Source organism: Notechis scutatus, chromosome 2 (genome assembly GCF_049901735.1).
Source record: "Notechis scutatus isolate UNSWTSFEM ecotype Mainland chromosome 2, rNotScu1.2, whole genome shotgun sequence".
Lineage (NCBI taxonomy): Eukaryota > Metazoa > Chordata > Lepidosauria > Squamata > Elapidae > Notechis > Notechis scutatus.
Window position 1 is genome coordinate 183,562,836 of NC_142010.1, and position 22,518 is coordinate 183,585,353.

Genomic DNA, 22,518 nt, shown 5'->3' on the forward strand with positions numbered 1-22,518 from the left:
CGTGCTGGAAGACACAGGTGCATTACACAAATAGCTTCCAGTACTCTCTTGAAATCCCTTCCTCTCCGATATCTTCACTATATAAGTGGGGAGGCAGATTGGGGGGGGGAGGGGCTGGAAAAAAAAGCAAGCAATTTCTGTAAGCAATCACTTCCTTACCTGCCCTTTTCCCATTACTTGTACAATCACATTGCTTTTGATGTCTAGAAAAGAAAGCAGCTTACTCTTGAAATCCCCTCCTCTCCAATCTCTCAACTAGTATCACTTAGTGAAATGGGTGGGGTAGAAATACACTGAATATATAAACAAATGAAGTATGTAGAAATTTTGTCACTTGAGCAAGATTATTCAAATAGGTCTTTCCACAGTGTTTAAGATTGGCAACTTGCAGTGCTTCTGCATTCATTAGAACATATTTACATTTTGTTCCCAACAACATGCAGAATATGAATATGACTGTATTATTATACAGTCATTGATGTTCAATATACCCCAGTACAACAATATATTCTTTCCTATTCATATTGTCCTTCATTTATATCTGCGGAGTGCTTTTACAATAGATGTGCCAAGCCAAATAGTAATGAAAATGCAAACATTGAACGGACTTCTCTGTGTCACATTCAGATTATAATACAGACGTTGAAATGGAAAATGATGAAAGCAGCGGTGTTTTTCAAATACAGATTTCTGAAGAAGCAGAATCTGATAATCTTTGTGGGAGTTCATGTTCAGCTTCAGGTAAGACAGTGGAAAGCTGCCTTGGGTTCAATTCTCTGCATTCTTCTAGGAAATGTTTAGTAGCTTCTCAAGAAAAGGATCTGTTCTACCAAAAGTTCTCTGTCACTTTCTTATTTAGGGCAAAGGAGTATGACCAGGTGCCCACGGTGATGCCTGCGGTACTTACATTTTTTGAAATATTTCAATGTTGTCCCTACAGCCCAAGGGTCTTCAAACTTGGCAAGTTTAAGACTTGTGGACTTCAACTCCCAGAATTCCTGAGCTAACATGACTGGAGGAGGAATTCTGGGAGTTGAAGTCCACAAGCTTTAAAGTTGAAGACTCCTGCTATAGCCCCTAGTGGATTAATATTGTGGCATTTTGTGATGTGATTAAACATAGAAATGGTTCAATACCAAAAGAATACTCATTTATTTTTAAAAGAATTACATTTACCTTTAACATAGTCTGAAATACCAGCCACAGGCCAGTGAAGGCTTTTGTTCTGAAATAGCTTGAACACAAATATGGTTGATGAACCAAGAGACTAGTGTACCTAGCACAGATTCTATGTATTTTCACCTCAGCATTTTCTCTGGGAGGTGTCTGTCACAGGACTATATTAGAAAGCTTGCAGGGTATTTTCTTGTTTTGAAAAATGTTACTTTTTGACAGCTGAACATGGGGCATAAGTGCAATTTCCGCCCCTTGAATCAGACAAAAAGGACTTCATACTTTTATTTCAGGATCTAGCCACCATGTTTAAACCAACTCACCCAGCCTATAAGCATTTTCACACATCACTGTACATAATGACACAAGCATGCAAAAGTTTTCAACTTTATAGCTATGGTTATTTGCTTTTAATCAGTTTTGTGCCAGTCTAAAATTGACAAAAAAGAACAAAACATACAGAGGGTAAAGAAAACCAAGATAGATTTGGACACTTACCCGTAATAGTTACCTTTTATAGGGAATTTGAGTAAAGATAAAAGATACCCTATTATACACATCTTAACTGCAGCAAGAATCACTTTAGCACAAAATTGGAAGAGTGATAAAATACCACCAGATGAAGTTCTGATTCAAAAAATAATGGACTGTGCTGAACTAAATAAAATCTCTATGGAACTGAAAGGCAAAGATGATCGAAAATACTATGCGATATGGGAGAGGTGGTACGAATGGGTGAAGAATAAAGATAAAAATAATGTATAGTCACAAAACAAGAAACATTTATATACAATGACACAATAACTGTTAATGGAAATGAGATTTTTGTATTTTTTGTTTTTTAAAGAATAAAAAATTATTTTAAAAAATAGTTACCTTTTATAATGGTAAGCTATGATGGAAGAAGGTTCTTCAGAAATTACCAGCTGACACCATCTCTGCAAAGAGCAAGTGATCTTATGGTTCTTCCTCACAGGAAAATTACTTCCAGTGGCCTTGATAAGGTGACAAATTTTGCCCACTGACTTTGCTAGTCAGAAGGTTGCAAAAGGTGATCCCACCCTGCAACCGTCATAAATATGAACCAATTGCCACCTGTCCAAATTTTGATCATGTTCCCATGGGGATGCTGCAATCATCCAAAGTGTGAAAAATGGTCATAAGTCACTTTTTTTCAGTGCTGTTGTAACTTCCAACTATAAACTGCTTAGAGAAGGCTGTAAAGCACTACGAAGCAGTATGTAAGTCTAAGTGCTATTGCTATAGTAGATACTCTATTTTTCATACATATGTTGTATTTTATATATGTTACATTTTTTTTTCAATGTGCTTTTGTTCACTTATTCTTCTAGATACCTTCCAGCAGACCAGATATGTGCCGAGGAAGGCAAGGAGCTATCAGATAGAACTTGCTGAGCCTGCTCTTAATGGAAAACACACCATGATTTGTGCCCCTACTGGTAAGATCATATTTCTCGGAACTACAGTTACACCTAGAAGAAAGCTTCTTGCTGATTTGAATGGAAAGTTATTTTAAACTTTTTTAAAGAAAGGCCAAAAGAAAAATGTATAAGAAAATAAGAAGAAAACGTTTACAATTTCCTTTTTTCTCTCCTCCTGCTATGATGGAGATCTGAATGGTTTGCTAGTGCCATCATCAAATCTTGATTATCCCTTTATAGGAATACTAGACAACCCTGTGATACATTGAGTCATCCTTTAAGAAGAAGATAATGCGGTCTTACGTGAAAGAAATTAGCATTAAATTTTGGGGTCACCATATATTTTTTTATCCCAGTGCTGGACAGTCCTGTGATCATCTAACAAGAGTATATATTATAATAGGAAAAATAATTGTAGTGGCAAAGAAATTTAAATAATAAGTCAATATTTGCTTACCTAAATAGATAAACATGATGACTGGCAGACCAAAAATGATTGGGGGAGCGAGTAACTTCTGACTTCCTGCTGGCTTCTCCTTTGGCTTTTCTTGTGGGAAGCTGTCAGGAAGCATCTACCAACTTCTATCCTTTATGTAAGAAAGAAGAAATTTGTATCATATTTAATTAAGGCATGTATGTACACTGTATGTGTGTGTATGGGTACAGGTGTGTGTAAATAGGAGGAGCACCATTTATTTGCTTATTTTATTTCAATTTTGTGACTGGGCAATGTAGAATGTGGAATAAAAATGAAAGTTGTGAAGAATAGTGTAATAATCAATTAAAACAAACAATAACAATATCTGGAGAAACCATAGGCATCAGTCAGTGTAGTCAAAAGTTTATTGGAATAACCTTCATGAATAAGAGGAAAAGGTATCTTCTTATTCCTTCAGAGATGACATATTCCATAATATGGGGTCATCTTGTCCAATTCCCACAAGGGTCTTTCAGTAGGCCTTCCCCAAAATGTCTGAACCAGACAGATGACATCCATGGTATGGTCTTTGATATATCACTCCCAGATCAACTGCAGTCCTCAGCTCAGAAAAGGGTGTATGTCCCCCTTTCATTTAGAATAATTTAGAAGAAAGTATTGGGACAATAATAAATCAGGGAATCTCTGCTTATTTCTGGCTTGACCTGATCAGTCACTCAGATCAAATGCCATGGGCAAGGGAGGTCAGTGGGTTCATATTATATAAGAAAACTTCATATACTTGCTGTCTCTTTTTTGTACTGCACTATTTACAGTATCAAAGTTTCATAAAATAATGGACTTGACAGTGAAGGAAAATTATTTAAATTCTGTTGTAAAATATGCGTCTATTTTATCTACATTTCTTGAAACCCATTTTTGTCACCTAAAATTGTTGCTCCCGTCTCCCATATTTTTTAAAGCATGTATTTCCATATATGTCCCTTTTGCTACTCATTCAGATAGAATAGTGTTTTTCAATCTTAGCAACTTTAATATGCATGGACTTCAACTCCCAGAATTCCCAGTTAGCATTCTAAAAATCCATATATCTTAGAATTGCTGAGTTTGAGAAACACTGGGTCAATGACAGATGGCTCATTTTTTGTTGCCAAGCTGAAAGGGATTCCAAGTTTCACTCTTCCATACCATCTGGGCTTGAACATCCCTTTTTATGCTGAATAATGTGTGTTGTATTAGAGAGCCGAACATGGTTTTAGTGAAAATGTCTTTGAAAATATGCACAAAAGATTCCTATACACAATAATACTAAACAGTAAATAATACTTAAATGGTGCTTCACAAACATCATCTTGGCACAACCTTTAAAGATGGCATTATATTACAGCTGAGGGAACAGGTTAGAAAGGAATGTTAATATTGCCATGTAACTTAATGACTAGGGAGTATGGGTAGCCCTTACTTACCATCTGCCTTGTTTAGCAAATATTGGAAGATAAAATGGCATTAAAAATTTTTTTTGTGACTATTTATAACTGTCACAGTATCCCACAGACACTAATTGTGTGATTTTCAACTGGCTTGCAATAAAGAAATAAAATCATCACATCATCGTGATACGATGTTTTGCTTAACACCTGTAATGATTCAGTAACTGTAAGGAAAATAAACCTGTTACGGTAAGAGATTTTCCGTGTCGGAGTTTCCAGTCCCAGTTGTGATCTCCTATGTGAGAGGACCATCTGTTATGGACTTGCCAGCTTGTCATTCAGATTTTTAGCCCATGGCTTCCAAATGCGTCCAACCAGCCTTTTATTCCTTTTTACAGGATCTGGGAAGACTTTTGTGTCTATTATGATATGTGAGCATCATCTCTGCAACAGACCTGCTGGGCAGACAGGAAAAGTAGTCTTCCTCGCTACAAAAGTTCCAGTTTATGAACAACAGAAGAAAGTCTTCCAGGAACACTTCAAAACTGAGTATGATCTTAAGTCTGTCCTAGGCAGATTTCCTGTTGCTTCCTAGTTCTAAAATAATAGCAATGTGTCATTTTTTAGCCATTGATTTGGACTGTTGCTCTACAGCAGAGTTCCCCAATCTTTTCGGCTTTGTAGGCCGGTGCAGGAGTGGAAGTGGGGGAAGCGCATGAAGCAGGCAAGCATGCCTGTGTGCACAGCTCCATTTGCACAAGGGGCAGGGACACACGCGGTCGCCTCTCACTTCCCTGTCCTGGTTCAGAAAGGTTCAAGGCCTGGTCGTGGGCTGGGGGTTGGGGACCTCTGCTCTATAGAAAGATGGTCTGCCATATCTCAAGAATGAAATTTAGTACCCTTGCTTACTTTGAAATCAGTGTCTGGAACAGCAGTTTGCTTCGTAATGTGTACAATGTGATAAGCACCTATGTGTATGTTGCAATTAAAAAAAGAGCTCTCGGATACGACCAATTTATGAGTATTTGTGTGTATTTGTCTATGTGAGTGTATAGGAAATTGGATGACCCCTCTTTGTTTTTTTCTAATTTTGTAGTTTTAGATCGAAGGCTTAAACAGGGTTGATGGTGCTCTGAGAAGTATCTATCTCTTTTCTTGCAGCTACAAAATTGACGGCATCTGTGGAGAAAATGCTTCCTCGACTTCTGCAGACATAGTTATTCAGCAGAATGATATTATTGTCATGACGCCCCAGACTCTTTTGAACTCTCTGAATAATAAGGGGACAAATATTTCTCTTTCAACATTCACATTGATGATATTCGATGAGTGCCACAACACTACAGGGAATAACCCATATAATATGCTAATGTTCAAGTATTTGGACCTTAAACTGAAGCAAGGAGCACGCTCGTTACCTCAGGTAAGATAATACTGGGAGCTTTCTCTTGTTGGTAAAAGAAATATGTCATTATTAGTAAGTTGTGTATCCTCTTCTAATACATGAAGACAGTACAGTTTAGTTTAGTTTATTGTCATTGCACCTCATACAATGAAATCAAACAGCATCTTCAGTGCACATCATGACCATGACCATGAAAATAAACACATCCTTCACCCTCCACACATTGAACCAAACCCCCCCCACACCGCACCAATACTGCACTATACAGTAGAATTCAAAAGAGCTACTGCCCTGGGATAGAAGCTGTTTTTCAGCCTAGTTGTCCTTGTTTTTATTATTCTGTATTGTCTGCCAGATGGTAATTGTTCAAAAAAAAAAAAAAAAAAGGGTTCCCAGGATAAGACAGATCTTTGAGAATGTTTTGAGCTTTCTTAAGGCAGCGGGAGTTATAAAGCTCTTCCAAAGAGGGGAGAGGGCAACCAATGATCTTCTGGGCAATGACATTAACCCTCTGGAGTGCTTTCCTATCTGCCACTGTGCAATTGGCAAACCATACACAGGTGCAGTAAGTTAAAATGCTCTCTATGGTGCAGTGGTAGAAGGTCACCAGCAGTTTTTCATTCAGTTGTTTTCTGAGAAGTCTCAGGTAATATAATCTCTGCTGGGCCCTTTTGACCAGGGCTGCAATGTGAGCACCCCAGGTCAGGTCCTCTTTTAGGGTAACACCCAGAAACTTAAAACTGGCCACTCGGTCTCCATTGATAAGCAAGGGCTGGAGGTCTGATCTGTTCCTTTTATAGTCCATTATAAGCTCCTTGGTCTTATTGGTGTTGAGGACCAAGTTATTGTCTCCACACCACGAAAGCAACCAGTCCACCTCATTTCAGTAGGCAGACTCATCCCTCCGGAGAGGGAGTCCCATCATAGAAAATGTTGAACCTCTCAAGAAGATAGCATGCACACCTCTAGGAGTCATTTAGTCTGACAATATTGTGGTAGAGATCCACTTTGTCTCCCACTCTTTTCTTAAATAATGATCACTTGAGCTTCACTTTGGGGGAAAAATTGGACTTTGGTGAATTTTAATCCATGAACAAAAAGAATGCAGTTAGTGTTCAATAAGTAATGCACATTGTGGTGCCAAGCACATAGAAAGACATGTACTTGCTTAGTTATTTTAGATGGGACTTTTAGGAAAAATACCCCACCACAGCAGTGTTATTCCAGTATCATAAACACAGTCAATAAACACAAAGCCAAACTTGGCATTCAAAAGGTGTCCTCAATTATTGATCTGTTCATCATTCTGCTTCCAACACTTGAGCATGCTTAGGCCTTATTTTCTGAAATATATTATTGCAGATATACTTGTTTTAACAAGAAATAGCAACAAATATTAAGCAAATGATAAGCCATAAGCAAGGCTGAGCAAAATATTGCTCCAAAAATATTCCTGAACTTTAATTCCATAAGTTAATGATCAAAGGCACTGGAACTTGTAATTAGGCAACATCTGGAGGACTAATTGTCTACCCCTTGAATACATATTCAAGAAATATTGTTATAAATTCTTTCTAACAATTAGAAATATTGTTGTTTTGTTTTTTTAATAATTTTTTTATTAGTTTTCAATAAACATACACAAACAAAACACAAAACATGAAAACAAAACTTCTTTTTGGAAAGCGGCTTAGTCCAGGGTTACATCTTTTTGTACAGACATAAATCGAATTCATGTTCACTTTATATACCATTTCATATCTTATTTACCATTCTACATTTTCTATATAGCTTCTCCCCTCTTTTCACTCTCTTAATTCTGTTTTATTTATTTCATCTCAATTTAAATCATTATGCTTACATCTTTTGTCTGTTCTATTTCAATTATCTATTATCTTTTCTCATTAACACAAAATTTCTCCTGTAATCACTGATTGAAGTATGACACCTTTATAACTTTCCCCTAAATTTAACACTTAAAATAATATATAATTTTCATTCTGATTCTGCTTAGTACATTCTAAAGCTATGTACTATATTTTAAAATAAGAAAGAATAATAAGTTTATAATATAATTAAAACAATAATCCATAGCAAATTAAACTCTATCGTTAAATCTTAAGCATTTTACATATGCCTTTTAATATTTTATCCCATTTTATAATCATATAATGTTTCAGTTTTCTTAACATTATTTCAAATACAAATACAACAATACAATCTTATGTACTTTTGCAGAATCTCTTTTTTAATTATATTTTTACCCATTATCTCTGAATAAATCCTGTTTCTTTACATCTTGTTTCAAACCTTTGTAACTTCTCTTCCCTTTTTCTCTTACTTTCTTCTCCAATCTAGCCTTTTTACCCCCTTGTCTCTTGACCTCCACCCTCTTAATCTCCACCCTCTTCTGTATTCCTCTTTTCTGTTGCTTTCTGACATTGTATCGATTTTTCACCTTATTTTTCCCTTTTTTGGTTGTTCTTTTAAGTCTTAAATTCTCCATTCTCTTTCCCCTCTTTCCCTTTTCTTCCCCAGCTAGAGTTGCTTGTTCATTAAAGATGGCTTCTTCTTCATCACAATCTTCTTGTTCTAGTAGTTTCTGATAGGTAGAAATCGCCATTTCTAAGAAATGAAAAACAGATCCAGAAGAGCCCTTCCCTTCTTGTTCCTCTTCTTTAAGCTTTTTAAATTCCATTTTCAATTCATCAACAAGTAATGCCATTGTGAAAAAATTTTAAACAACCCAAATGTTTTTAGTCTTTCAAATAATAATTTCCAAAGGTCCCAAAGTCACCAAGCAATCCAAATCCACACAGACTGTTTCATTTAGGACTTTCTTCTTTTTATACTTTCTCTTCCTGGGGTTATAATTCAGTTGCAAAGTTCCAAAATATATCTTTTAGAAGTCTTGTTACAATTTAACTCTAGTCTTATAAATTCCAAGCAGCCTCCTCCAGCAAAATCTTAATATTAATTCTTTTCCTCTCCCTTCCCACTTATAGCAAAAAAAAGTTTTTTTTTCCAGTGTTTAGAAATCTTTAATGTCCCCTTGGCTTTAATTTTCCAATTTAATTACCTGCTGATGCCAAAATGGGTTTTTCCAATTTCCATCTGCTATCACCGTAAGGAAGGAGAGTGAGAAAAAACAAAGTTTCCCTTTCTACTTTCATTCGCCGCTTTTTCCGAATCTTCTTTGGGAACGATGTATCTTTAATGAAGTTTAAATTCCAGGGTATTTAAATGCTACTTGTTGTCCCGGTCAGCCCAAAAACTCACTTTTCAGCTTCCTCCTGCGCATTCTTATCCGGATGAAAGCTTCTTTGTGGCGGCCATTGCTGACTGCCGCTCCACCGCTTTCAAAAAAGGGAATTAAGCCAGCTGGGGAGGGGGGTTGCGATTCCCCCGGACCCCTGCCGGATCTCCCCTGTCTTCAGTTACCTCTACGGGGTAACTAATAACCCCCAAATCCGGCTGGATCGGGGGCACTCCAGCGGCGAGCGCAGCAGAAACCGCGCACGATCGCGGATTCCTGCCCCTGCCGAAGCCTTGCAAACCGCAAGTCCAACAATTAGAAATATTGTTGTTACACACCTTTGAATTGTACCTGACTCCGGATGGCTATAAGGATAAAAGCCTAATAATTTCTGGGATTAGAAACTGATGATCTGATCCAGCAACTAGCAGTGTTTTGTGATTTATCCTAGAAATGTATTGCCCTTTTAAATAAGTGAAAATAAATGCGATGGTATATGCTGTAGATTGGATGCTGGGAATGGCAAGGGGAGGAAGAGTTTCAAAAAAGAATATTCCTGGGAAAGAAGAAGGTGTGAAAGTGAAGGAAGCTCAAAACAATCCACCTTGATTTTTAGAGAAAGTCTGGCAGGCTTTTAAGATTCTGTTAAAATACCTCAACAATAATAAAGAGCATTCTAGAAATTCCAACTATTCCTCTTTATTGACCTGGCCTATTTCAAATGACTTGACAGTAAGATTTATAACATAGAATAATAGAGTTGCAAGGGATCTCAGAGGGCTTCTAGTCTAACCCCCCCCCCCCCCTGCTTAAGCATGAGACTCTACACCAGGGGTGTCCAACCTTGGCAACTTTAAGACTTGTGGACTTCAACTCCCAGAATTCCTCAGCCAGCAAAGCTGGCTGAGGAATTCTGGGAGTTGAAGTCCACAAGTCTTAAAGTTGCCAAGGTTGGACACCCCTGCTCTACACCATGCCCTTGCCCAGTTTAGCAAAGAGGAAAAAGTCCTGATATGTCACATGACGTCACTGTGACAATGTGAGATTGACACCCCTGCCTTACACCATTTCAGACAAATAGTTGTCCAGTCTTTTTGACAACTTTCCACGGGTAGAGCACCCACAATGTTTTGAGGCAAGGTCAATTTGGAATTGTTTTTCATGAGAAACAAGATTGAAAGTAAGAAAAATATACATCTTCTAAAACTTAATTTCTAAATACCATGATGGAGTATTTTTTATGTAATTATGTTTTTTTATGTTTCAGTTGTAAATTATTTCATCCTAGTACTGGTATTTCTTTGAATAAGGTTAAGAAGAGGTCATTTCTCTTCTGATTTCAATGGATCTCTTGCTTTTTCTTGTCATGTTTCAGTGTCTTAATTGATGCGTGGTACTTCTGCTTTTAAAGTGAATGTGAATGTATCTTAATTATTCAGATTGTAGGCTTGACCGCTTCTCCTGGCATTGGCAGTGCCAGGAACATAGGTGAGGCCATAGACTACATCTGCAAGATTTGTGCTTCGCTCAATATTGAAGTGATCTCAACAGTCAGAAAGAACGTAAAGGACCTTGAAGAAATTGTTCACAAACCTGAAAAAAGTAAGCCTGCATTCTAATTCTCTCTTTTGGAATACAAGTAGTCGTGTTTTTTTTTTTAAAGAGTACATGTAGTTCTTCAGTTTAATGACCATGCTTGGGATTGGAATCTCGGTCATTAAGCAAAAAGGGTCATTAAGTGAGACAACCACACGACTGCTTCACTCAACGACTGCAATCCCAGCACTCCCTGGTTGCAGTCATTAAGTGATATCCTAGGTCATAAAGCAGGAGGTGTCTCAGGTGAGGAGATCTGATGCAGGGGAGAACCCTTCTTCAGGTTGCAGAAACAGAGCTAAACTCCTGAAAATTTTAAAACCTTGATTATTTTAGCTCCTTTTCTGGAGCCCAAAAGAAAACAGAAAGGAGGAGAAATTCACTGCAGGTTGGAAATCTCATCTGGGATTATCCCCCAGCAGGCAGGCAGCTCCCAGGGATGAGAGGGAGTCCCCTCGGCTTGCAATCTTCCCTGCCAGCTTCCCCACTGACTTTCTGGGGAAGCCAGCAGAGAAGATTGCAAATGACAATCACACATTTGCAAGATGTGCAACAGCTGGTCGTAAGCGTGAACAAGTTGCCAGGCAACCAAGTCAAGTTCATATGACCATGGAAGAGGCAAACAATTTTATAAGGGCTCAGGGTATTTATTGATCACAAAGCACCCTTTGTTTGAACAGTCATTAAACAACCTGTCGTGACCACGTCTAACCTTGGAATCCCTTACAATGCAATTATGCTGGAATTTTTATGCTGCCTCTCTCCAATGTCTCCACTCCTCCAAATTAAGATGAGATATACTTGAATAGGAATAGGCAGGCATAAGGCTGCATTATGTTCTCATAGTGGCTAAGAAGAAGACCACAAGCTCGTCATGTACATTAATCTTGTTGCTCAGCAATTTATACTAAGAATTTTGTGTGTGTGTAATGAAGGAAATACATTAATATTGCACGACCGTATTTGCCTCATATTTCCCTCTGCTGCAGATAGGTAGTGGGGAATGCCCATGAAATCTGGTATCAGTTGTTGGAAGAAATAGCCATTTGGGTTCAGTTCCAAGTGGGGAGAAAGACCCTGGAAACATGGAGGCTGATGGGAAAGATGATTTATTTATGGACAGGACCACGTGGGTTTTAGGTCCTGGGCAGCTCTTGGGCCTTGCCCTTGAGCTTCCTGTTCCTGTGGCAAGAGCATGTATTCTATTGGCTGTAGTCAGACTCCCATGTGGAGTCATGTTTGTCTGAATCAAGTTTGCTGGAACCTCGGGCTGACGTAACGTTCCCCAGGTGATTTTGCAATGCAGTGAGCCCTGCTGTTAGATGGGTAATCCTATTATGTCTTGAGGGGCCATGTCTTAATCCCATCACCCTGGAGCTGGAGGATTTTTGTCTTGTAGCTAGGCTGGCCCAGTCTTAATGTGCACCAATTATCTGCTGGGTTGTAGGGAGCTGCTCTTCGTCTTTAAAAACATGTTTCTCCTTTTCTCACCCAGGGAAATATAATATTCTGCCTTTTTAATATATGCTAAAATATTTCATTCTTGGAGGAGACGGGTGGGTGCTAACTTTCTGCACAGTGTACCTGTGGTTCAGACTGGAGTGCTTTCCAGACACTTTTCATTTCATAGTTCGGTTGAGACTTGATACTGGGGATGAACTGCTGTAGAACTCATCTCTCAGTGAGATGAACCCATAATCTGATATCCCATTCTGAAGAGCCATAGTGGATGTACTACAGGTAGTCCTCGACTTACGATCATAATTGAGCCCCAGATTTCTGTGAAGTGAGACATTTGTTAAGTGAGTTTTGCCCCGTTTTATATCCTTCCTTGCCATATTTGTTAAGCGAATCGCTGCAGTTGTAAATTAGTATCACGGTGGTTAAGTGATTCTGGCTTTCCCCATTGACTTTGCTTGTCAGAAGGTTGCAAAAGAGGATCACATGACTTTGGGGGCATAGCAGTGGTCATAAGTATGAACCAGTCAAGCATGCATATGCGCTCCATTTGCCAAACAGTTTAAGAGTCTTAATCAGGGGTGTCAAGCTCGATTTCATTGAGGGCCGCCTCACGGTTGTGTTTGACCTCGGGAGGCCATGGTGGGCATGGCCAGCATGACATCACTCATGTTGGGGGGCACCTACGGTGTCCCAAGTGCTCTTCTAGCAGAAACAGACTCCTGAGCTCCGTTTTCGGCCACGATGGACCTGCAGCCCCCTGCTAACAAAAATGGAGCTCGGGTGGGCCATGCGTTCCCCCCCCCGCTCCATTTTTGGCTGCAATGGCCTCCTGCAGCCCTGGTAGAGCTCCATTTTCGCTGGCAGAGGCTGGTCCTTCGCTGTTTCCAGGTCTTGAGTTTGACACTCCTGGTCTTGATGGTCGGATTAAAAGACCCCCATATAGATCCTGTTTGGCATTTCCATTAAACATCCCTGGGCTAGAAATTAGGACACAGCTGTACTCAGTAGACAGCTACTTAGGTCCAGAAAGAATGAAAGTTTTCTGCATGTGTCAGATGATGCTCTGTAGCTAAACTAATTCCTAGATAGGGACTTTCGCCTAAACACACGTTTCTTCCTCAATAGACTCATAGCAATGAATTAATTTAAGTCATCAATTGAGATACACTCCTGTGTTGAATCCTGCCAAATTTCAGGTTCCTTCAGGGATTTCAAAGTGGGGTGTTTTTTTTTTTCTAAAAGTGTGCCACATTTGAAACATTTGGGGCTGAAAAGACTCCGTTTCAAGTTCAAAGTGCCTTGTTTTGCGTTTAGAATAGATTATCCCAACTTTGAAATCTTCCAGCGAAGTCCTATGTTGAATTAAGAACCCTTCTAGAATAGGACAGTGAGAATGTTTCTGGTGAAATTCAAACAGTTTGTTTGAACCTCCAGGAATTTTTTTTTTTTTTACTTATGAGGGGATATTTTCAGCTCAAGCCATTTTTATAGCCATTATTGAATTGTCAAGCAATTCTGAGCAGTTAAAATCCCTAATGGAAGAGAGTCATAACTGGACCAGGAGAAGAAAAACTCTTACACACAATTCAGCATGCATGTTGAGGTAATTCCCCGTTAGGAGAATGAGCGCATACAGGGAGACGTATTTGAGAGAAGTGTTAGAATAATACAGACACAGTACACAGATACGCTGTACAGTAAATGTAGGTTTTTTACTTCCAGAAAGGTTTAAGCAAAGTCCAAAATAAGCAGTCCAAAAGTCATTCACAGGTAAATCGGTCAGTTTTTCAATCCAGGGATAATCCAAATATCAAAGTCCAGTGTGAAAAAACAGTTCAGTAACAGACTTACATTAAATCCAGTAATATCAGTCAATTAGAAGAAATGGAGCAACAGCAATACTTTCCAACAGAAGGAAACAGAGATACACTCACACTATCTTCTGAGACTCAGACTAAACAACCCAGGTTTCTGGCTCCATCTTATGGCTGTTTGAGAAACCACACCCAATTGCATGCTCTTGCATTCCCTTAAAGATATAGTACTAAAATGTTTATCCTGGTTTATATATTTCTAACCCAAATACCTATTAGGTGACATATATTCCTAACAATGCACATATACAGTGTTTCAAACTCTGTGTACTTTGCATGACTCTAGACTTACAGGGATTTCTCCAATGGGACCTGGATCTGATGAATCCAGATGGCTTTTCCAGGAATTCCACAATGCCAGCCCTGTATTCTTCCCTTCCCTTGTGGTAGAGATTAGATTCTTCCTCAACAATACACCAATACACTTGCCTTTATTTGACTATGGAGAGATTCTCAGTCATGCAAGTCATGGTTTGTTCCAAAGGTGCTTCTTCAAAAGGCAACTGGACTTTATTTTTCAAAGTCCAGTTGCCTTTTGAAAAGGCACTTTTGGGACCTCCGTTTATTGTTGTAGCCAATACATGGATTTAAGCTTTACAATATTTGGCTTTGGCTTTGATTTGGAAAAGGTTCTTGAGAATGGGTGGGAGCATAATAGCAATAGCACTAATATGAATTTTGACTGCCGGTGGCTTGCTAACGTTGGTGGGAAAGTTGGTCCCATATTCCAGAGCTTCAGTAGTCACAGGTCTGGCCCTTTGGTCATCCCAGAGCAGCTCCTCCAGTCCATGGCAGGCCAGTGCATCCGGGTGGAGGAGCAGCTGCTCCGGGATGACTAAAGGGCCAGTCCTGACTACTGCAGCTCTGGAATATGGGACCAACTTTCCCACCAATTTCCCTCCGCCGCCGTTGGTCTTACCTTCCAGTTCCAGCTCACATGGCTCTACTCAAGGTAAGGTTTGCGCTTGGCCAAAGGGTGGGGCCCAGCGGGTGGGTGGGCCATCTAGGCAGCGTAGCCTTGTGTTCCCGCGCAGCCTAAATTAATTGTTTGGGGGTGGGGGGACATTGCGCACCACCAAAATTTTCTTGTGGACCACAAATGACCACTGCTCTAGGGCATCTGCCTTTCAAAAAAAACCATACATTTTGAGCCATTTTACTCACTCATGTTGTGTCAGGTAACAACCGTTGCAAAGTACTTGATGATGGGTATATTGGGATGATAGCTGTGTCTTCGAAAGGCAAAAGTTTAAAAAAAGATAGTGTAATAAATTAGTTTGCCACATTCTTAAAGAAACGTAATGCTTTCTCCGACAAAAGACTTGTAACTATTTTAGAAGAATTAAATGTGCAGCTAATAATGGCGGTTTCTTTTTTATTTTTACTACAGTTATTAGGTTTATTGGGACCCGTCCACAAAATCGTTTTGTAGATATTGTATCTCAGATGATGTCAAAAGCAGAGGATCTAGCAAGACAATTTTATCCTATTGGTAAGACAATTGAGATTGCTCGGTGATGTTAATTACCGTATTTTTCAGAGTATAAGGCGCTTTGAAGTATAAGATGCACCTAGCTTTTGGGGAGGAAAACAAGAAAAAAAAAATCTTCCCCTGCCTCCCAGCAATTTGCCTCCTTGCAGTAAACAGCCTGTTTCAGTTTCAGCACAGTTTGATCAGCACAAGCAGCTGATTGTCGGTTGGATCAGCCTCCCGGTGATCAGCTGTTTCAGACGGCAGGGATTGCCATAGCCTATTGCATCCTCCACGCGCCCCATTTTCGGCTCCGCATCCCATTTTCAGCCTCCGTGCTCCCCATTTTTGGCCTGTTCTGGGCATTCGGAACAGGCGGAATATGGGGCATGCAGAGACCGAAAACAGGGTGTGCGGAGGCCCAAAATAGGATGTGGAGGCCAAAAATGGGGTGCGCGGAGGTGGCAATAGGAAGCCTGAAACAGCTGATCATCTGGAGGCCAATCCAACCGACAATCAGCTGCTTGTGCTAATCAGGCTGTGCTGAAGCTGAAACAGACTGTTTGCTGCAAGGAAGGCCAGAGGGTGGGGGCTGGTGGGTGGGCGGGGCTTCAGCAATATTAGTTGTTTAAGACAGTGATCCCCAACCTTTCTTATGCCGCGGCCCGGTATCCCCAACCTTTTTTATGGCGCGGCCCGGTACCGGCATTAGCTGGGCGCCGCCATCTTTTTGATGAAAAAGTGCTTCCGTGACCTCACGGAAGCACTTTTTCATCAAAAAGATAAGCGGCGCTTGCTCGGTGAGCTTTTCCGGTAGAAATGGCTTTCTACCTGGAAAAGCTCATCGAACGATGTGCGCCACCATCTTTTGATGAAAAAGTGCTTCCGTGAGCTTTCAACCCGGAAAAGCTCACCGAAGCACTTTTTCATCAAAAAAGATGGCGGCACCCAGCAAACCAGCGGCCCGGTAGGACTTGTTCCACGGACGTGCACGTCCGTGGACCGGTGGTTGGGGACCCCTGGTTTAAGACACACAGATTTCCACCCACTTTGGGGTGGGGAAGGAGTGCATCTTATACTCTGAAAAATACGGTATATGCTATATATAAATAAAAGGGGGGAAAAGAACCATTATCAGTTTAAAGAAAGTTTAAAAAAAAAGACAAAATCAAGGTCCCCAATTAAAAACATCTCATAAATCGTAGACAACCACACCAGCGTGCCATTAACATGCGTGTCTTCACCTTATCAAAGGCTAACATGCAATGATAGAGACCATATCTTCTAGCCTGGCTTAGAACAATTCAATATATTGTACTGCAGATTACAACATGCCTTGAATCAGAACGTGAATCAAGAGATCTCTGCTCTTCATTGTAGGCCATTTTTATTAAAAAAATAATAATCTTTCCTTCTCCATTAGATGACTTGTCTGTGATGACGAAACAGTGTTATGGGACCCAGAAGTACGAGCAGTGGATTGTCGACGTGCAGAAGAAAGCTGTGGTGTTACAGTTTAAAAATACCGAAGAAGAGAGCCGAGTCTGCAGGGCTCTGTTTATTTGCACGCAGCACCTCCGGGTGGGTAACTTCCTCCTACTTGGGAAGCAACCATTTCTCTTGCCTTGGTGCTCTATTGCAGGGGTGTCAAACTCGATTTCATTGTGGGATGCATCAGGATTGTGTTTGACCTTGCGGGATGGTGGGCATGGCCAGCTTGACATCACTCGTGTTCGGGGGCGCCTGTGAAATACTCTGCCAGCGAAAATGGGCTCCCGAGCTCCATTTTTGGCTGTGATGCTGGGTTGCGGGAAGATGTCGCAGCCAAAAACGGAGCTCGGTTGCCTGTTTCCACTGGCAGAGGCACCATGAGCTGATCCTTTGCTGTTTCCAGGGCGATCCTGTGGGCCAGATCTTAGCACCCCACGGGCCAGACCCCTGCTCTATTGCCTTTGAGCTGTGTTTCTCCTGTCCTGTTTCCTAATGTTTGGCATGACTTTACTCAACGGTGTGTTAAGAGTACTTTGGTTTGTTAGTAGTATCAGAAGACTGCTCCAAACAAACACCAATACATGTGTTAACTCATCCTGTTCAAAATGACTGCATTGCATTCTGGGTCGTTTTGCTTACTGTCAGGTACAGGTAGCCCTCAACGTATGACCACAATTGAGCCCAAAATTTATGTCGCTGAGTGAGAAATTTGTTTAGTGAATTTTGCCAGTCTAGTGAATTGGAAGGGCCTCTCCTTTGAAATGCTGCATTTGGAGTTCAAATCCGTTGTTTTAGGTTTGAATGAGGCTGCTTTGATCTTTCAGAATGTGTCTTAAATGTGAAAGGTGATTGAAGCAAGTCATTTGAATTTGGAATGATTCAAGTTTGAAATAGGTCACCTCGCTACAGGTAGTCCTCGGGTTACAATGGCAATTGGGACCAGGTCGTAAAGGGTGATGTCACATAAGTTTGTGGTTTAGCTATTTCCAGTAGTCCCTATGGCTGTCATTAAATAAAGACCTCATGTGATTGTAAGGGCTTCCTCTCATGAGTGTTGTTTGCTGCCATGTTCTCAGAACAGCCTTTTTTATGATTATAAAAATAATGTAAATTATATTTTTATCACAGAAATACAATGATGCCTTAATCATCAATGAAGATGCCCGAAACAAAGATGCTTTGGATTATCTGAAAGATTATTTTGAGGATATAAAAAATGGCAACTTTGATGATATTGAAGAACAGTTGGCTTCAAATTTTGAAGGTGCTTTATAGATATTTTAAAAAGGCTCACCATTCATGTTGCAAACATCTGTCTATTCCAACAAACTTGATTTTCAAAATTTATTAGAAGCAGTAAAGAATCTAACATCACTAAGAGTATCACTAAGATAATAAAGATTGTCACTGATGATTCTTGATGAATGTATTTTATTTTTCCTTTATGTACACTGAGAGCATATGCACCAAAGACAAATTCCTTGTGTGTCCAATCACACTTGGCCAATAAAGAATTCTATTCTATTCTATTTAAAAAAATATAACAGTCCTGTCTTCCAGTAATACCTCAACCCTCATCTCTGTCTGTCTGTCTGTCCGTATCTATCTATCTATCTATCTATCTATCTATCTATCTATCTATCTATCTATCGGCATTAAACGAAATGCAATTATACATGTTGAAAATAAGGGGCTGGTTGTGAACAAAATAGGAAGTTGTGTTGGCTGCCTAATTTTATCATTTTCAAGTGCGGGTTCATATGATTGATTGCTGATATTTTACCAGTTAGTTCCCTGTATCATAGAAAACTAGAATGGCATGGAAAGGCTACTGTAGTTTTGCAGTAATAACTTACGATTTTTAGGTCATATTATTAAGTGGGTATTAAGTGATCATGCTTGCCTCACTGAGAATTAGGTCAAAACATAGAACAGACCAGTGCTAAGGAAGGAAGAGAGAGGGAGGGAGAGAGAGAACTGATAAAACTTTATCATAAACCAGTTCCAAGAATTAAAAAAAAAATCCTGATCCATATTGCCCTGGATGAAAGGTGAAATGCAAAATTATTGTGGATGATTTTTGAATCCTTTATAAATGCAGCTAACTACCTATATAAACAAATACAATAAAATATAATTACTTATCTATATGGTGTTAGGTTATAGTTTTGTCGGGGAAGATGTCCCTTTCCTTATCCATCCTTAGATAATTGCATTTTTTTTCCTACCAGTTAATTTGTTAGAACTCACTGCTGCTTCCGATGATGAATCAAATGAAAACCCTAAATTGGAAGATATTCAAGAGATTTTGGGAGAGGCATATCATGTCAATCCTGAGACACGCACTATTCTCTTCGTGAAGACAAGAGCGCTGCTGGCAGTAAGAAACTCTTCCAATATGGAGGAAGCGGGATTTCCCTCCGTTTTCTGCTATGTGTGGCTTAGCATTTAAGATCAGTTTACCTGTGTTTTGAGGTGGGGAGGGAATTTCCTCTGGAATGGGACCACAATGCACTCTTCTAACTAGCTGGTGAGCCGCTGAAGGCTTTCTGCTCAGCTGGTAGCATCATAAGAATGGATAGGGTCAATTTTGGCATCACTTTCCTCTTGTTTGTGTTGTTACGGTGTTGGTGATGAAAAAGAAATTACAGATAAGTCCTCAGGACAGAAAATGGGAGTGGAAAATTAAGGAATGTGCTTATTATTATTATTATTAAAATGTAACACTATAAAGATATTTCCAAAGGTTCTGTGATGATGTACAAAGGGCTACACATACAATCATGCCAGCCAAATTAAACTTGGATCCCTATGATCACAAATGAATTTTACAGGCATTGAAGAACTGGATAGAAGAAACGCCTGAACTTCAGTTCTTGAAGCCACAGACGCTGATGGGACGTGGGAAAAGAAACCATTGCACAGGTGAGGCAACTTGGATGGACTGTATAGGCTAGGGATGGATGGTGTACAGGTAGTCCTCAATGTATGGCAGGGGTGACAAACTCAAGGCCTGGGGGCTAGATCCGGTCCGTGGGGTGCTTAGATCCAGCCCGCAGGTCTGCCCTGGAAACAGCAAAGGACTGGCCCGCGATGCCTCTGCCAGTGAAAATGGCAGAGCTCCATTTTTAGCTTTGCTGGTCCCCTACAACCCTCTGTCAGCAAAAATAGAGCTGGGAGGGCCGCCGAACTTAATTAAGAACTTGAAACCTCTGTGTTGCATTTTATGAAGTAGAGTTTCTTACCAAAGTTAAAGTCAGGGGTCCAAGTAATACACCCGTAGCAGACAAACCTCTGAGGCAAGCAGTTCCTCAAATAATAGTTTTATTGGAGATATCATATTGGCACAGTTCTGGTGAAAACCGACTCTGAAGGTTCCTGTGGTTTTTATCTAATTAAAAGTAAAAAAAAAAATCCCCTTCCCCAAACAATCAGTCACATGGTCCAATCAAGGCGCTGTCTGGTTGCCTGGTGACATCACTCCGCCTTCCTCGGACCAGGTGTGAGAATGCCCTTGGTTCCCAAGAGAAAGTATTTTGTTTTGGCTACAAAACTCCAGCTATCTCTATTCCCCCCCCCCCACCCACACCCTTCCCTCAGCTCCCATGTAGCTACACTGAAAGCCTCAAAATGGCTGTGGTCAGGTCAGCTTCAGGGTTGACACCTGGGTGCTTTTATCACTCTGTACTTTTTCTTGCGCACCCTCTGCAGACCTGGGATAAGGGCAATATTTGTAGGATTGATACTCTGGTTTCTCCTTTATCACCTCTCTCTTAGGCATGACCCTCCCAAATCAAAAAGGGACTTTAGATGCCTTCAAAATCAATGGGGACAGCAAGCTGCTAATAGCAACTTCAGTGGCTGACGAAGGGATCGATATTGTTCAGTGCAACCTGGTCCTACTATATGAATACACAGGCAACATCATCAAAATGATACAAGTCAGAGGTAGGTTGGTGAAACGGATGTTTTAATTACAGGCAGTCCTCGACTTACGACCACAATTGAGTCCAACATTTCTGTTGCTAAGGGAGGCATTTGTTACGTGAGTTTTGCCCCATTTTACGACCTTTCTGATCACAGTTGCTAAGTGAATCACTGAAGGTGTTAAGTTAGTAACCGGGTGGTTAAGTAAATCTGGCTTCCCCATTGGCTTTGTTGATCACAAGGTTGCAAAAAGTGATCACCTGACACCTTGCAACCGTCATAAATATGAACCAGACTGCCCAGCTTTTGAATTTTGATCATATGACCATGAGGATGTTGCAAAAATTGTAACTGTGAAAAACAGTTGTAAGTCACTTTATTCAGTGCCATTGTAACCTTGAAGGGTCACTAAATGAACTGTTTTAAGTCGGGGATTACCTGTATGTTAACTGAAGGTCATGCATATCCACCTTAGGATGAAATGCTATCGGATACATAGCAAACAATACTTTATTTGGGCCTATTATGCAAACACAAAAGTGCTTTTTGATATTGGAGGCATTATGTAATGCTCGGAACCAATTGTTGGACTTTTCCAATCCAATTCCACATAGTCCTCAATTTATGGCCAAAAGTGGGAGCGGCCTCTTCATCATTAAGCAATGCCATAAAGCAAAAAATCATGACTCTGCTATAACTTTCAGCAGCAGTTTGGGCAATTCTGGTTTCTGTCATTAAGTGTGATGTCATCTGATTATGATTTGTGGTTTGTGATTATGATTTGTAGTTTGTGATTATGATTTGTGGTGCGAAGCCAGCTTGCCCTCGGCTGGCACATCTTAGGAAGCACGTGAGCGTCTTCTAAAATAAGGCTGGTACATTGGCAGCCAAACTATTAGTCTGCAATAGCATTGTGGTCTCCTGGCCAATGTAACAAACAGCATACATTGTTAATAAGAATAATAATACTGTGATTTGTGATTTCTTGCCAGCTTCCCCATTGACTTTGCTTGTTGAAAGTTGGCAGCAAAGGTTGCAAATGGTGATCATATGACCGGAGGACGTTGGTTGCCAAGTGCCCAAGTCACAATTGCATAACTGTTGAGATGCTGCAACTTTGAGGACCCATTGTAAATCTCCTGTTTTAGCGTTGTTGTAACTTTGAAAGTCACTGAATGTGTATTTGCTAACCAAGTACTTAACCCAGGGGTGGGCAAACTTTTTGGCTCGGGGGCCTCATTGACTTTTAAAATTTGACAGACGGGCCGCTACCTGGTGTCGAAATGCCTGTCCTTACAAGTCAAAATCAAATGAATGCAATCATTCAATCATTCACATCAAACCTTAATTCTGTACCAATCTTCGGCGGGCCGGATTAAAAAGACCAACAGGCTGGATGTGGCCCTCGGGCCATAGTTTGCCCACCCCTGACTTAACCTGTATTGCTTGTCTGGGGGCCATCATTAAAAAATTACCTGGGTAATATTCAGTCAGTGTTCAGGTCTAGGCCTGGAACCGTTAACAGTTTTGGCCAATTTGGCTTGATAACTTTC

The 22,518-nt window shown here is 40.2% G+C and overlaps 1 protein-coding gene across 2 annotated transcripts in view; it reads left to right on the forward strand.

The window, feature by feature from the left end:
• RIGI (RNA sensor RIG-I) overlaps window positions 1-22,518 on the forward strand; it is a 44,050-nt gene that overhangs the window by 16,725 nt on the left and 4,807 nt on the right. For both annotated transcript variants that reach the window (XM_087957599.1, XM_087957600.1), the window contains exons 5-15: window positions 628-741; window positions 2,526-2,633; window positions 4,883-5,033; window positions 5,646-5,907; window positions 10,585-10,747; window positions 15,467-15,568; window positions 16,971-17,128; window positions 18,167-18,302; window positions 19,270-19,418; window positions 19,873-19,963; window positions 20,816-20,986. In XM_087957599.1, coding sequence (XP_087813725.1) covers window positions 628-741; window positions 2,526-2,633; window positions 4,883-5,033; window positions 5,646-5,907; window positions 10,585-10,747; window positions 15,467-15,568; window positions 16,971-17,128; window positions 18,167-18,302; window positions 19,270-19,418; window positions 19,873-19,963; window positions 20,816-20,986 — 1,605 coding nt within the window. The remainder of the gene's footprint in view (window positions 1-627; window positions 742-2,525; window positions 2,634-4,882; window positions 5,034-5,645; window positions 5,908-10,584; window positions 10,748-15,466; window positions 15,569-16,970; window positions 17,129-18,166; window positions 18,303-19,269; window positions 19,419-19,872; window positions 19,964-20,815; window positions 20,987-22,518) is intronic.